At 32.1% G+C, this 15,841-nt stretch overlaps 2 protein-coding genes across 2 annotated transcripts; one reads left to right on the forward strand and one right to left on the reverse strand.

The window, feature by feature from the left end:
* The first annotated feature begins 135 nt into the window (after nt 1-135).
* On the forward strand, nt 136-8,634 carry LOC108723669 (nucleolar pre-ribosomal-associated protein 1). Its single transcript, XM_018449580.1, has 9 exons — nt 136-600; nt 994-1,582; nt 1,955-2,248; nt 2,330-5,672; nt 5,908-6,035; nt 6,111-6,320; nt 6,775-7,001; nt 7,406-7,802; nt 8,362-8,634. The coding sequence occupies exons 1-9, from the start codon at nt 179-181 to the stop codon at nt 8,632-8,634; spliced, it is 5,883 nt and encodes a 1,960-aa protein (XP_018305082.1). The 5' UTR covers nt 136-178.
* A 2,580-nt stretch (nt 8,635-11,214) lies between these two features.
* Nucleotides 11,215-13,317, reverse strand: LOC108723639 (uncharacterized). The gene is made up of 3 exons (XM_018449537.1): nt 13,044-13,317; nt 12,500-12,794; nt 11,215-11,841 (listed from the first exon to the last, which is right to left on the reverse strand). Exons 1-3 carry the CDS (start codon nt 13,315-13,317, stop codon nt 11,391-11,393), a joined length of 1,020 nt encoding a protein of 339 aa, XP_018305039.1. The 3' UTR covers nt 11,215-11,390.
* Nucleotides 13,318-15,841: the final 2,524 nt, after the last annotated feature.

Here is a 15,841-nt window from a genome sequence, read left to right on the forward strand (position 1 = left end):
CTTAATAAACAACAAGGATGAAACGACGCTTAAAGCGTTGTGAGCGCAAAAGCGAACATAGGCAATGGCTGCAGAGAGTTGATTATTGGCGTCTTCTCTGATTAGAGCCCGGAATTCCCGGAAAGTATGGCGGCGCCCACGGAGCACGTGTGTGGATAAACGCAGGTAAACATATCCAATGATGGATGATACGGTTGGTAAGTCAAAGAAAGCACGCAAACGGACCTCGAAAAACGAGAATGAAACGTCGACGAAAAAGGCGAAAATCAATGACTCTGTCGAGGAAGTGGTTGAACGTGATGTAAAACGACAAAACGTCGATTCCGATAAAAATGATACGAAGGACACTGTTTACGACGACCAGCAGGATATATTTAATGGACAATCTCTCAGAACGCTTTTTTCCTCTTCTAATAACTTAGCCGCCCTGAGGAAGTTCGTGGCAATATGCAATGAGAATAAGGAAAGAGACCTGGCAGCAGAGTATTTGCACAACGGTGGCAGTGTCCTCGAAGTTCTAAGGCTGTTGGAGTCTTCTGATAAGAAGAGTACTTCCATTGCTACCACTGTCTTCTCTGCATCCCACATTTTACTCATGAGGTACATCTATCGAGGCAAAATGCATGGGAATCTGTATATTTAATCCTTAAATATTTAAATACAAAAATATTTTAAAGGATTAAATATTTAATAATGATATATCACATTATCTAACAATATATATGTATTATTTCATTGTTAAAGTTGATATTATCATTGCATTTAAACATTTTACATAAAGCAGCCTTTAATGTGCATTAATCCAGTGTAGTACAAGTGATCGAATTTACCATAATTTTAATTTCAGTTTAATTTATTCTTCATTTTTTTCCAGTTCTAAGAATTAGAAGAAGATGAAGAATAAATTCAACCGAAGTTAATCTATACTGAAATCTATGTTTGTTTAAACACATAAAGTAGACTTGTATTCATTAAAGTATATTTTACTTATAGGATTTTAACGGAATGCCCTCAATATCGAAATAGTGCAATAGAATCTTGTCGCCACTTACTAAATTCACACATGTCCATCGTGTATTCCATGCTTGGCATTCAGAGCAATGCCAAGCAGCGTAAAGTGATACTGAAGCTACTAGCGGCAATAGCGTCCCTAGATAGCAGTCTGTCCAGGGAGCTGCTTATCCACCTGTCGTTGCAGCAACAAACGTTAGAGAGTCTGGTACAGCAAACCAAACCCATGGATTCTCAAAGCGTCAGAACATGTTTCATTCATTTTGTTCTTGCTTTCCTCGTGGAAGGGAACACGTTAGTGATCAGAACACTCTTGGACAAGCGTAATCTGCTCTGTTGCATCTTCTCAGAATTGCTGTACGATTCGAAAGACATTGTTACCTTAGTTCTGACCACTGTAAAGACGTACGTGCTGGAGAATACCGGCGTTAGTAAAACGATGAAGTTACACGTATTTTCTACATCTACTATATTGAATCTGATATCATTGTACAACTGGAAAGGTCCCAATAATTGGCCTAAAAACAAAACTCACAGTTGTGACAGTGAGAACTTTCTAGCGGACAAGGAGGTAATTGTCAATTATGAATTATTATAAATTATGACATCATTTATTACAGTAGACATTATCAAGAATTAGTTTAATTGCAATGTAGTCTTTTTTTATTAGCAAGAATATTGTTGTAAATAGCAAGCATTGTTGTAAGTAGCAAGAACATTGGATGTAAATTTATTTGATATTGAGAAATAATTGATATAAAATTTTATATTAATTTATTAAAACATTTCTAGTAAAAATATAACAAAGCATATTTCTCTATTGAGGAACAATATTGCGGAAAATAATGAATTTTTTGATAATTTTTTACAATATTATATAACTCATAATTATCGAGCTTTTTATTATTGCTTTCCTTTTTTATTTTTCCCGGTTATAATTTAGGTCATTAGTGACGTAGTTCATGAATTCTTAATCACTTTGTTAACATCGCATCGTTATGGAGTTATTTTCCATGACCGAACACTGGGTAGTTCACGAAATAAGCACAATCAGCTGGTACATACAGCTCTTCAGAACTTGGAGAAACCTTGGGAACATGAAAAGCCATCGGATCTGATTGTTAGGATAATGAGTGCCTGCCCGGATCTAATTCGTTCGCAATATAATGCGATAGAGTCTTTTCTTGAACCTCGAGTTTCACCCAAATGGATTTGTCTTCTTAAATTTATAGGGAAGGTAAGATGTTTGTAGATTTATGCAATAATTATGGTTGTGCGCACCATCTTTTCGGTTTAGCTTATCAAATTTTTTTTGCAGATAGTGAAATCAATCAATCCGGTTAATAGTATCAAAACTTGCTCTGCAGAACTGAAGGCGAACAATTTGATAAATGCATTACTTTCTCTGATGGTTCCAAGCACGATTGTAAAAGTCGCTATCTTACCAGGATTAGATCACGACAGTCTTTCTGTTAGACATGAGGCTTTATCTCTTCTCCTAATAATGACTAACCAGCTCAAAACCATTTCTTTAGCTATAAAAGAGTTCTATAAAACATCTACAATTGAAAATCAAAGAACGGATTTTATTTTGAGGACTGTCCCTTCTTTGGAAACTATATTACGAATGTGGAACCGAACTTTTGAAAATGACACCGACATAAAAGCTTCGGAAAACGCGGAAAGCGTTCAGAGTCCAGAGTTGGTGGATCATCTTGATACTATCTTGAGCGTTCTTCATTCGTATCAGGATATATGTCCAGAGTTGTTGGATATTTCGATAAATTTACAACCGAATTTATTGCTATCGAGTTTAAATAATCTCCAAGATGAAGAAGAAACTATTAAGATGGAGAAAATAAATCGCATGAAAGTCAAGACAATACAATTTCTACTTGCCTTGGACTCTTCTATTTTTGCTCCTAAAGAAAAAGCTTTTAAAGAAGCTCTTTTCTTCTTGATATCTTTGATCCGACAAAAAGATTCATCACCGGATAGTTACAATGCTATTAGAACGCTGCTACACACAACAGGTCTGTTCGAAACCTGTGAAGATCAGCTGGATATTTGGATCAACGGCTTTTCAGTAGTTGCGGATTCTGAAGAGAACGAGCAGTTGACGCAGTGGTTTATGTCTGTCCTAAAAAGCGCCATTAAACACATTGACAAGTATATAAATATCATAACACAAGCGGAAGGAACGATAAACGATCAGATAGCTAATTTCAACGTTAAAAAAGCGGAGGATATAATTAACGAATTGTTTGATAAAGCTAACAAAATCACCAGTCCCTGTCAAGAAGAATTTTCTGCAGTAGAATCGTCTTTAATCAACGGACAATTTAGTTTTAATGAACGGAAGGTTGATACCATCGATAATATCTTTAAATTTAATCAAGGAAATTCGAAAGATACTATTAAATCTACTAAGTTTATGATACAGAAGAATAACCAAATGACTAATTTTGATACAAAGGAGATAGAGGATGTAATTAATCGGTTACTTGATAAGACAAATCCAAAGAGCTTTCCTTCTAACAAAAATCATCATAAAATCTTATCAACCTCAATATCATCTTCAACGAATGAATTTACTAATTCCGATATAAAGGAAACTAATGAGGCAATTGATATTCTCTTTAACAATTTTGGTAAAGAAAATCCTTGTAGAATGCAGGCTTGCACGGCAGTCTCGCCACTTTTATGCTGTGCACTGCAAAAGATGAGTGAGAAAAATTGTGCCACAATCTTTGCTTATTTATCCTATGTGATGGTCCATACTCTGCACTATCAAGTCGTGCCCGATCTGCTGGTTTACATGACAACAGATTTGACCAACTTGCCAATTTATAAATACTTGCAGAATTGGTCAAGTAGCAAACAACCAATTTCCTTGAAGAACAAGCTACCGTCTTTAAAATTATTGTATAAACTGAGCAATATGTTGCTTGCAAATTCCAAGATGGACGTAACTGAATTTTCTAAACTATTTAATGATGGTCATTCAACGTATTGTTTTAAATATGGCGACAAGGAAGTCACTATTAAGCACTCTTTATCTTTGTATGATGTTAAGACTTTGTTGAAAATGACCGTGTTTTATTTAGCACAGCTAGTGCAGTCGAAAATTTTGCAGCAGGCCCAAAACGAAAATTGCAAGCTTGTTCTTGTGTTTCTGTTAAATATGCCACAATCTATCGAATCGAATCAAGAAAATGCAGTGATACTTGAAGAAAACGCGAGATGTATCTTCACTCATCCTATTTTGCTGCATTATTTCTCGCCATTTTGTGGAGAAACCTCGAAAGATTCGGTGGAATATATGATCGTTGAAACTATTCTGAAGATCTGCGAGTCTATTTTGCATTTGTGTGAGAAACATAACGCAGGGACCTGTAATATTTTCTTCGCGTTTAGAAGTAAGTTCCTCACACAATTGGAGAATATTATAGAGAAGAATCCTCTGGAAGCTTGCGCTAATAATTATGATATTGCCATTGAATTATTGAAAATACTACAGCTTGAATCGAAAGACATCGCGAGCTTGTTGTTTGCTTTGATGAAGTTGGAGAAGAGCACTTTTATTTCAAGCGACAAGCAAAACCTGACCGTATTTGGACACATCGTTCCGGTATTGCTGGACATGTATTGCAATAAAGAATCAAGATTGCATGATACGTTGAACGAGCAATTTGTAGAAAAGCTTAGCTTGCATTTGATTTATCTAAAGTCTAGTAAGATAAATCATGTGGATAGATGGGAGAAAGCTTTGGCAACGTACTTGTCCATCTTTTCGCACAATATTTCCGGTATCAGTACTAATACTTTTGCACAATTGCTAACAAAAAGTATCACCGCGTCCACGATTCAGCTGATAACGACCTTGATCACCAAGAATACCAGGCTAATCTCGTCGTTGGTGAAATACTTTCTCAAGGTGGAAAATGTGAAGCAAGGGGACGTTGTGTTTCCCATACTAGGCAGCAGTTTAAAGTACAAATGGAATGAAAAGTTTCTTCAAAGTCTCTATGGACGTTACGGCAGCGACATTTCTGCGTATATAACCGAGCCACGAAATCTCGTTCCTTGGATCGAAGAAAATGCAGCAGCGATCGTCTACCTCATCGAAAGCACTTTCGATCTTGCTCTGTGTGAAAGAATCTGCGATACCGTTTCTCAGAACGGCGACAAGTTGGATATGGTGTCCATTTGTTTTGTGCAATTGTTAGAAAGTGTATACAAGAGATACGAAAGTTTGGTAACGGCTAAAGAGAAACCTTTGATGGATCTAATAAGGGTATTGCTGCATATAATGACATTGACGTTAAAAAAGGAATCAAAAAATCTACAGAAGATAAAAATCTTATGCGGGAAGCTAAACGATGCAGTGATTCGTTTGAAAGAGACGGAAGATAACTTCATCTTCAGTTCATTGAGCAAGAGTTACTCGTGGCCGCAGTTTACCAGATTTTCCTTAAAGTTAGGTCTAAAAGATGCTAAGGACGAGACGATTCAATCCAATGTATTGAAAATTCTGAGTAATTTATGTGATATTGCTTATGGAGATGATATTGATGATGAATATGCAAAGACGTTGTTTGAAATGACGACGTCGCATTCAGAGTTTGTTAATATTATGCTTGGATCATCCTCTGTTAAAGGTGAGTTTTCTTGCACAGCGCGCCTATTATTTGGAAGAAACATGTAAAAAGCTATATTTATTTGTTTAAAATATACTTTTCTGCAGATTGTAATTATGATACATATTGTAATTATGTCGTCCCAAAATCAGCCTTAATTCACGATAAAATTTTATAATATCTTGTAAGAATATACCATTACATATAGATAATTTTAATCTTTATTTAAATATATATATATATTTTATAACTATAGGCGACCTGGTTGAATTACTAAGAATACTTACTCGAAAGAATCATTCTGTAATGACTGTCTCGCACGTGCCTCTTTATCTCGCAGCTTACAATGCTACTCTTTGCCACGTGGATCAGCGTATTTTGCAGGTAAAAATCACGACATATATCGGGATTATTGCACTGTTGAAGGAATATTAGATATAGTATTTAATTTTTTTTCAGATTCTTCAGTATTATGAAACTCATAATGTTAAGCTTCAACAGTACTGGCCATATTTGTGGGGGAGTGCCGCAGCAACACGTTATAGCATAAAGGGAGAGACGGATACTGCACTATGGAGACAACCTTCCACTTCCGAAGTCTTTAACTTGTTCAATAAGAATATTGTCAATGAGACTATAAAAAATTATCCTATACACAGAGCTATGAAAGTAAGTTACCTAAATATGTTTTGTAAGACCTGTCTCAAAATTTTACTGTCTCATAAATTTACGGTCTGAAATATCCTCTACCGTATAATCCTTTTTTTAAAAATAAATTTCAAATATTTATAGCAGGCCTGTTTAATTTGAGCTCCGGAGCTAAAACGCAAAGCTATCGACGTAAAAAAATTCAATGCAAGATTTTAGGAACTGTAAACTGTTGATGAAGCGTAACTTAAATGCGTACAGCAATATCAATATTTTATAGTTCCGAAATCTTACCCACATTGAATTTTTTTGCATCGACTTTGCGTTTTGGCTCCGGAGCTGAAATTAGACTGGCCTGATTTATAGAAATTATAAACACACAAAAATAAATAGAATTATATATTTTGTGGGACTTTATGTTACGTAAGATTTTAATTTTTTTATCTTTGGAGAAAATTCTATTACCTTTTTTCAGAGTAATGAATTATATATACACGAGAATAGTAATGTGTATGATCCAGCATTTTATCTGCCATTACTGTGTACTTTATTAGCAGAAAATAATATTGTTGCGTGTTATAAAGTAAGCCAGAGTGGTGCATTAGCGTTAGTACTTGCTGCATGTTGCAGTGACTCGAACGATATTCGGATGACAGCATACACCATTATCTCTAGATATTATTTCCATTTGGAAGCATCCAAGTAAGTAGCAATTTTAATAATTACACAAGAAAATGAAATCAGTAGATTATACATTGTCATAAATAATAGGTCTTCTAGAATATAGAACTTTATATTATTTGTCATAATTTAGTTTGTTAGTAATAATTTAATTACTCTTTAATATTAAATTTTAAATTTAGTTTGTTTAATTATCTTTGATTATGTATATGTATATATAGAGAGATTTTTCTTTTATGACCCTACTTTTTTTTTACCTTTACGATCTTGTGATTATAATTTAGAGACTCATCTCCGAGCTTTATATTAAAAGCGCCGATTTTTTTTCCATTGATTGCCACATAGATTAAAAGCATACTTTTCTTAATAAATTCAGGCGACAAAGGATTAAAATGATTCATTAAAAAACCAATTTCCTTATTTAGGTCTAAAGAAAAGTTATTATGGATGCGTCTAATTGACGCTTTGCGAAATGGAGTCTTTTCCTTAAAATGTCAATTGAAAGATGTTCGCCTGAGTTGTCTGATGACTACCTTCTTAGCTAGAGCTTCGTTAGTTGCCACTCAACCTCTGCACCCCCTTTATTCGCCATTGCACACCTTCCTAATGGCCAAAACAGCTCTGGACCTAAATACCATACCGGAGCTGCTACAGTTGTTGCACAGTTCGCACGTGGAGCATAATGCGCATCGATACTGGATTTTGGAGAACATCCGAGATGGCATGAAGGGAGATAACGATTTAAACGTGGCCTTGAAATGCATGTTGTTCAAAATTCTTCTTGATTTCTACACTTGCATATTGTCGGATGCCAAAACCAAGGTGAGTTAATCTTTCATTTGATATGACACACAACTGAAAATTTCTATTCTTAACATCCTTATTTTTAATATCCCTATTCTTAATATTTTCTCATCTTTTTAATTCTCTAAATTTTTATATTCTTAACAGTTTTCCTTGTGCTTAATACTTTCTCATTATTTTATATTAGCTACATGATTATGTAATAGATAATGTAATTGATAATTATGTAAAATGAGAAAGCAATTTAAAAAAAGAAAATCGTAATTGTTAATAATTCGTCGATACAATGATATTTTCATTTTGTGCATGCATCTTTGGAGCAAGGATTATGAGGAAAGACTAAGAATAATGAATTTATTTGGTTGAGTTATCAATAAAGAGGTTCGGTATAATGAATTAAAAATTCGACTGTAATTAATATCAAGAAGCAGTCTTGATTTTTAATCAATTATTTTGTTTATATATATTAATAAAATAAATTAAGTGGATTTGATCTACGAAGAAGATTTCTTTATTATAAGTTTTATTATAGATGTTCGTATTATTCATTTGAATATTGATACAAACTTTTTTTTAGAAACTAATTTTGGAAGTCATCGCCTCTACTACTAAAATTCCCAAAGCATCCTTACTCCTCACACGAGGATATGGCGTGCTTCCTTGGTTGCACGAGATTGTCAATCATTTGGATATTTGTGAAGCGGAAATTATTATTACCATAATTGAGAATCTGTTAAATACCTTAGATAGTTCGGTACAAGATGTAAGTCATTACAAATCTCTGTTATTTAACATCCTTTTATTATTGCAAATGTATTTAAAGAATAGACATAAGGTTTGTCCCATGTGATTGTATTTTTTGACAATAAAATTGTTTTTAAGATAAAATAGATATATATAGAAGATTTGCAGATATATGAAAATAGAAAGTAAAACGTGGAAAGTTCAGACAGTAGTTAAATTAGGCTTCTAATGACTTTGATATGAAATAAATGGCTATTTTTTTTGTAACTTAACTACCCAGATAATAAAGTTTGCAGAGATAAATTTTAAGCAAAGTATACTACCAATTTTTGATGGCAAAGGAGCAACGAATATTACATAGTCTGTAATATCTGATAATGTCGATCTGTGTGTGTGTGTGTGTGTATGTGTGTGTGTATGTGTGGAAGCTGTCGCCAGAAATAAGACAAAGTCTGCTGATATGCTTTGTTAGCAGATTGGCAGATCTGCAAATTCTGCAGTTTCTGCTGCTGGTCTACTATCAAATTGTCCGCGTGCACAACTTGCTTGGTTTCTGTCATCAAACTACTGGTGCATAACACATTAATAAATTCTGTTGACAAATTCTGAGCTTAATATGAACACAGATTGCTATGGATTTATAGTAGAAATCTAATCGAATTTGCTCTCAATCTTCCAATCTTTCCAAATTGCTAGCATTATGCTATCTAGTACAGTTTGGATATTTCGTAATCTTCTTAAAATTAAGAAGATTACGAAATTGTCTCCTTGATTTCTTCATTTATATGCTTTATGTAATGTTATTACAGTGTAGAGAGGGATCACATCTTCGGATAAAAGCAGAGTTGGGGAAAAATTGAAATAAATGCAGCAGAAATATTTATTTAAAGGAAGAATCTAAAGGAAAAATACTATTTGAAATAAGTATTTCGTGTAGGACATGTAAAAAATACTATTTCAAGTAAAAGTATTTTGCATCGTAAATATAAAAAAGGCAAATAATATTTACTATTTTATAGAGTCCGACCGAAACTTTGGTCGAAACTAAATTGAAACACTGCTATATATCAATTTCGGTCAAAACTGAAATCAAAATTAAAAAATAGAAATCCTACAAAGGCCATATGTAGACATGCTCATATATCGTATACTTTTTCTTTATAAATATCATAATTTATTGATATAGTAATTAAATTTCGGCCAAAATCGAAAACCGAAATTTCGGTTGTGTGTCAATTTTGACCAAAGAAGTAAGTACTTCTTCATAAACATCATAATTTAATTATTAAAACAATAATTACACATAAAAATTAATATTTACGAAGAGGTATATGGTTTCAGTCGAAAATGACACGTAATGAGTGTTTTGTTTTCAGTTTCGGTAAAAGTTTCGATCGGACTCTAACTATTTACATTAACATTTATTTCAAATAAAATACTTATATTTGACATTTCGTTATTTCATAATTAAACAAAACACTTCTATTTTCTATTTATTATTTCTTTTTCGTTTTGAAATAATCTCAGATTCTACTATTAATGGGTGTCACGCGAAATGTATGGGACACCTTGTGTATCTTTGGAACGTGTGCTGCTTCTTATTTTATTTTTACTATTTTTTATTTCATACTGTTTAGAAATAGGAAATAGTAAATAGAAAATAGGAAATAGAAAATAGAAGTGTTTTGTTTAATTATGAAATATATAACGAAATGTCAAATAAGTATTTTATTTGACATTTCGTTATATATTTCATAATTAAATTGAAGTAAATATTGATGTAAATGGTAAATACTATTTGCCTTCCTAATATTTACGATGCAAAATATTTATTTGAAATAGTATTTCTATAGATGCATCCTTTAAATAAATATTTCTGTTAAATCTATTTCAATTATTTTCCTGCACAGAAAATATGTATTTACTATTTTCTATTTCAACTAACTATATTTTTTTTTTGTTTACATTCCCTAACAGCACACTTTATTCGATCGAATAAGTTCTTCGGCAAGCACGAGCACAATGTTCGTTGAATGTAAACGGAACGTGATTAGGCAGTCTAGAGAACGTAAACAGAGCATCGTCTAATTCTTAGACCAGAGTTCGGCAAGATTTGCACTTCTCGGCCGATTTTCGAGAGGCTCCGCCTCTCGCTACTCTTCTCACCGTTCGCCCCACGTTCAATCCAAATGCCGCTCGACGTTTAAGAGCGTATGACGCTCATAGACACGAGGTCCACCCGCTTTGAGCGTTCACGCTGTAAATTTCATTCTGTTTTTTTTTTTGTTCATTACATAACTAAGATAGAATGAAGCAACGCGTAAGCGCTCGATTTTACGCGTTGTTTCATTCTATCTTAGTTATGTAATGAACGAAAAAAAAAAGATATAGAATGAAGTTTACAGCGTGAACGCCCAAAGCGGGTGAACTTCATATCTACGAGCGTCATACGCTCCTAAACGTCGAGCGGCATTTGGACTGCGCGCGGGGCGAGCGGTGAAAGGAGTAGCGGGAGGCGGAGCCTCTCGAAAATCGGCCGAGAAGTGCAAATCTTGCCGAGCACTGTCTTATTTGATCGAGGTTCCTGATAAGCAAATGATAATATTTTAAAATATATTTCATTTATTCGGTAAATATCTAAAAAAAAACTATTATGCTTTTAGCTTGGAGCCCTTATAGGGGACTCACTTCAAAAAAATTATTTCATTAGAACACAACTGAAAAATCTTTCAATGTTACGTCTTTTATTCTAGTCTGTGCGGTTTTTTGAATTCGAGAAGTTAGTTCTCGTTAAGTCCTTCTGGTGCGGGGGTATATGCCGTATTGTTTTCGAGGACGCCTCATTATTTCACTTACGTATCTTTATACATCTAAAGAAGTAGCTATCACAGGATAAAAAGTACATATCCAAACATTCTCCTCCCGAGAAAGCATTTTGTTTTCATAATGTCCTAACGTTAATACTACTTGTTGAAATTTATGTAGCTGTGGTTTTGGTTCTTTAAAGCACCACTCTTTTACTTCAGGTAATGGACAGTTTTCGTAGCCTTCTAGAATTCTCTGCTTCTCTATGTCATCAACCGATATGTGTAATGTGTCTTGTTTAAGACCATTATTGAGCTTTAGTATGGCTTTTTGAGCTTCTTCTGTACATAATGCTAAATGAGCGACATAATTCATATCATCTCGCGATAGAAAACCAGACTTCGGATATTCAGAAGAATATTCCTCGATGCGATCAGTTAGTCCGCAACCTGTATGAAATGAAGCGTGTCCTCTAGCATGGCCGTATGAATGGTGGAAATTCGAAAATCTAAAAAGTGATCAGATATTTTCGAATCTATAATAGGACAATTTTGTTAAACGGAAGGGGGGGATGGATATATGAATGTACAGATAAATACAATAATAGTAATTTATTTAAAAAAAAATAATACAATTCATATTTATCATTTGAAATTATTTGCTTTAACAAAGAAAGTGAATTCTTAAGAAACAAAATTCTTAACAATTGAAATCATGAAATTGATATTTGTTATTAATATTGCTTTTAAAATACGAACTCCCAAGTTTTTTTCACTGTCCACACTAATTTGCTCATTGCAAAGAAGGAACTTATTCACCTACTGCATTATTTTCATCTGGATATGATAATATTGTACATATTTTATGATTTTACAAAATTTGAAAAAATAAATTATAAAATATTTTTCAGCGCGATCTGTTTGCTTTTTTTTTCTGCTAAAATCAGGACATTTGACATGTTCAGCATCTCGAAAACGGGATTGCTCTATCGAGATCAAGGACGTTTGATCACATTGGCTATGTTTACACCGTGCGCTTAGTCTGCGATCTATACGATAGGTGTCTTTGTTTAACCTATAGGATAAACAAGAACATCTATTGTAAGGCCGTGGTTTAAATGTACGGTGTAAACGTAGCCATAACTATGAGTACTGTATTAAAGTTACCCATGGCCGCGTCGTCCTTGTGACAGGTCTATAATCATTCCAGCGTCGTACGGTGTTGTTCCATTGTAACAAGCCCCGCCAATCATCAAGATTATCTTATCATTTCCCTCCAACTGGAGGATCTTATCTATCCATTTGGTCAAATTCTGAAAATTGGCTTTCAATTTTAGCTGTGTCCATTTACGAAGTTTTAATGGATTCTGCCCGATTTGAGAACCGATCACCGAAAAAAGACAGCTATTTAAGTCAATGATGACATTGTCGGGATCTTTTCCACCTCTTAGCGTCCAATGACCTAGAGAATGATAAAAAAAGTTTGGAAAATTCTGATCGAGTCATATTAAGAAAAGAAACGAAGTTAAAATTAATATAGAATATTTATGTCTGAAACATAAAATATATTTTTTTTCCTGTTGATTTTCAATTTTATTCTAATTGGATTAAAAAAGGTGAAATCATTTTAAAGTGTAAAATCTGAGAAATTGTAAACTTGTTCACAATTGGCTCTTTAAAAAAATTTTTTTTTAATTTAATTGACTTTTACCTATTCCTTTTGAACTGATCGCTTGATATTCGATATCTATAGGATGTCCTGTTTTTCTTTTGCCAATTATTTTGTTTAAACTACCATTAGCATTCCATATCTTGATAGATCTTTGGATTATGTCACTTAAAATAGCGATGTGTATTAAACCAGCTGGGCCATAGTTTTCTAAATCTTGTATAACACCTTTTATGTATTCAATTTTGTGAATCCTGTCTATAGTTTTATAATTTTTATAATTTTTATTATTAGAATAATCGGGAGTCGAATACATCTTTCTATTGTGCTTTTTTAAATTTCACTTATTTTTAATCGTTTATTACTAAAATTAAAAGGATAATGTGCTATTGTTAAATTAGTTTTTTGGAACTGTAATTTTTATTTTGCCATCTTCAAGTCTGGAAATCTCTATAAGATAGAATAATATAATGTATATTTTAAATATCTCTTAAATATAAAAAAAAATGTATAAGCATAAATGGAACAAATATAGAAAATAGAGAAAAATGTTAATAACAAGAAAGATAAAAGATATATTATTAGTAAAAAAAGAACTTACAATTTTGTACTGCAAAGGATATATCTATTTTGCACGTTTCTAAAAAAATTCATTGTGCTCGAGAATATAATTTGGCACTGGTGGTAGTTCGGAGAAGTAAGCTTGTGTGATTTGGAAAAGTTTCATAATGAAGTAATGAATTATCTTTCGTTTTAACTGCAATTTATGTCTTGTTTATGTCTTCTGTAGCATAAATATACATACATATACGTATGTATAATATATATTTCTATTTATATACATATATAATATGATTATATACATATACAGCCATTGACAAAATTATTAGGCACCCTTGCTTTTTCTAAATTTTTCACAACTGAATGTGCATAAGCTCTCTATTTGCGTGTTGTTTTCATGCTACTGACTTTGTGAGAAGGTCAAGCAACTGAGGCATATAAGTTTCTTAGAGAAATGATAATATGTACAAAACTGTTTAGTGTGCATTTCGACTTCGAATAATACGGACGTTATCAGTCTTGTTTCGAGCAATTGCTAGGCAATTCTTTATCTTATTATTGTTAACATATTATCCGAGATTTCAAAATATGCCTAACTTCAATTACTGAGCTCAAGAAAGCGATTTTCGAAGAATGGGAGAAAATATCACCTACTATATGCGAAAGATTAGTACATAGCTTACCTAAAAGAATAGCAGAAGTCATAAAAAATAATGGCGGACCAAGCAAATATTAGTTTATATGATTATTTAAGAAATAAATGATAACATTTATAAAGATAGTGTTATTTATTTCCTTATAAATTGAAGAAATTGTTAAATAAATAAGGTGCCTAATAATTTTGTCAATGGCTGTATAATATTGATTCAATTAATGTAATTTAAATAATTAACCTATTAAAGTAATAACTAATAACTAATTAATTTGATAAAGTTTTAGTTAATATTTTTCTAAACAAATTTTGTATTATAATTTATATATGTTATCGGCATATTACTTAAAATAAATATTATATGTAAGATGATAATATTACATATAATACTTATCACGTCAAATGTAATTTTTAATATTTATAGTAAATTATTTAGTAATTGAAAAATAGGAAGAAGAAGAAAGAAAGCAAGAAAGAAAGCAAGAAAGAGAAAGAGAGAGAGAGAGAGAGAGAGAGAGGCGGGGAGGGATTAAAATAACACGATATTAAAATATAAAACGATTTACATCAAAATATAAAAAATCAAGAACATCTAAATTAACATACCCAATCGTTGACTTGTGCAGAGTCCATGTTATCTCATAACTGTGATCAAGGTTTGTATTAGAAATAACGTACATTTTTTTATTATATTATTTTCATTATATTATATATTATTATTATTATTATTTTACTATAATTATTTTTTGTTATAATATTCTTTTTAATAAAAAATTATTTTCACTAAAAAATTTTCTTTATGACATTATGAAGCCAAAATCATGCTAGAAGAAAAAATTTCTTCCGTGGCACACTATGGGCAAAACAAATTTTATTGCTTTGAAATTGTTTTTCGGACATTTGCTGCATTTCACGGTGATCTTTCGTTGGTTGTTTCTTCGTAATCGATCTCGTATGGTATTTTCATTTCATGTTAAATTTTTAAAGTTGAGAATATTCGTTCATTACTCCAAAAATTATATTAAATATTTCAAATGATTAATTGATAGTTTATAATTAAGTAATTAAATGTTAATTATTTGGCAGAAAGAATTAAAAGTGATTTTTTTATAAATATAGACAAAATAAAATGCTACTATACATTAATTTATTGCTTATTGAACATTTTAATCAAATTACATTTTATAATATTAAAAACAATTATATACCTACAATATGTATATAATAATAAATTTCCTTTGCGCGCTGTATATTTATACATATTTATATTATGAAAATACAATCTGTATATAAAATTATATATATTTATTATATGTAACGATAAATTATTATTTGCAGAATTACTTTTAAAAGAAGAGATCACATAAATTTTTCTTCGCGTGAGAATAGAACTTCGATTCTAATGTCATGGCATTAGTTATGCTGTTGGTCAAGACATAACAGATTCATAGTAATCTGCAGGATCATGGTGGCAGAATTCAGGTGTTCTCGAGACGAATTTTGTACGTTTCTATGCAGATTCCAAATGTGACCATTTAAACATTTGCACCGTGATAAATGTGAAATGACAGTTTGAGAGATGAAAATGTGTGCCAAAACTTGCCAAATAAAAACATATAAAAATGAT

Source organism: Mycetomoellerius zeteki, unplaced genomic scaffold (genome assembly GCF_001594055.1).
Source record: "Mycetomoellerius zeteki isolate Tzet28-1 unplaced genomic scaffold, Tzet1.0 scaffold249, whole genome shotgun sequence".
Lineage (NCBI taxonomy): Eukaryota > Metazoa > Arthropoda > Insecta > Hymenoptera > Formicidae > Mycetomoellerius > Mycetomoellerius zeteki.

Excerpts from the sequence above, each read along its gene's own strand:
- LOC108723669 (XM_018449580.1), top strand. The coding sequence starts at position 179 with ATGATGGATGATACGGTTGGTAAGTCAAAGAAAGCACGCAAACGGACC. Across the intron at positions 6,321-6,774 it reads CTATACACAGAGCTATGAAA|AGTAATGAATTATATATACA; the intron begins GTAAGTTACCTA and ends ACCTTTTTTCAG. Across the intron at positions 7,002-7,405 it reads TTCCATTTGGAAGCATCCAA|GTCTAAAGAAAAGTTATTAT; the intron begins GTAAGTAGCAAT and ends TTCCTTATTTAG.
- LOC108723639 (XM_018449537.1), bottom strand. The coding sequence starts at position 13,317 with ATGTATTCGACTCCCGATTATTCTAATAATAAAAATTATAAAAATTAT. Across the intron at positions 12,795-13,043 it reads GATCAGTTCAAAAGGAATAG|GTCATTGGACGCTAAGAGGT; the intron begins GTAAAAGTCAAT and ends ATCATTCTCTAG. Across the intron at positions 11,842-12,499 it reads CAAGGACGACGCGGCCATGG|ATTTTCGAATTTCCACCATT; the intron begins GTAACTTTAATA and ends ATCACTTTTTAG.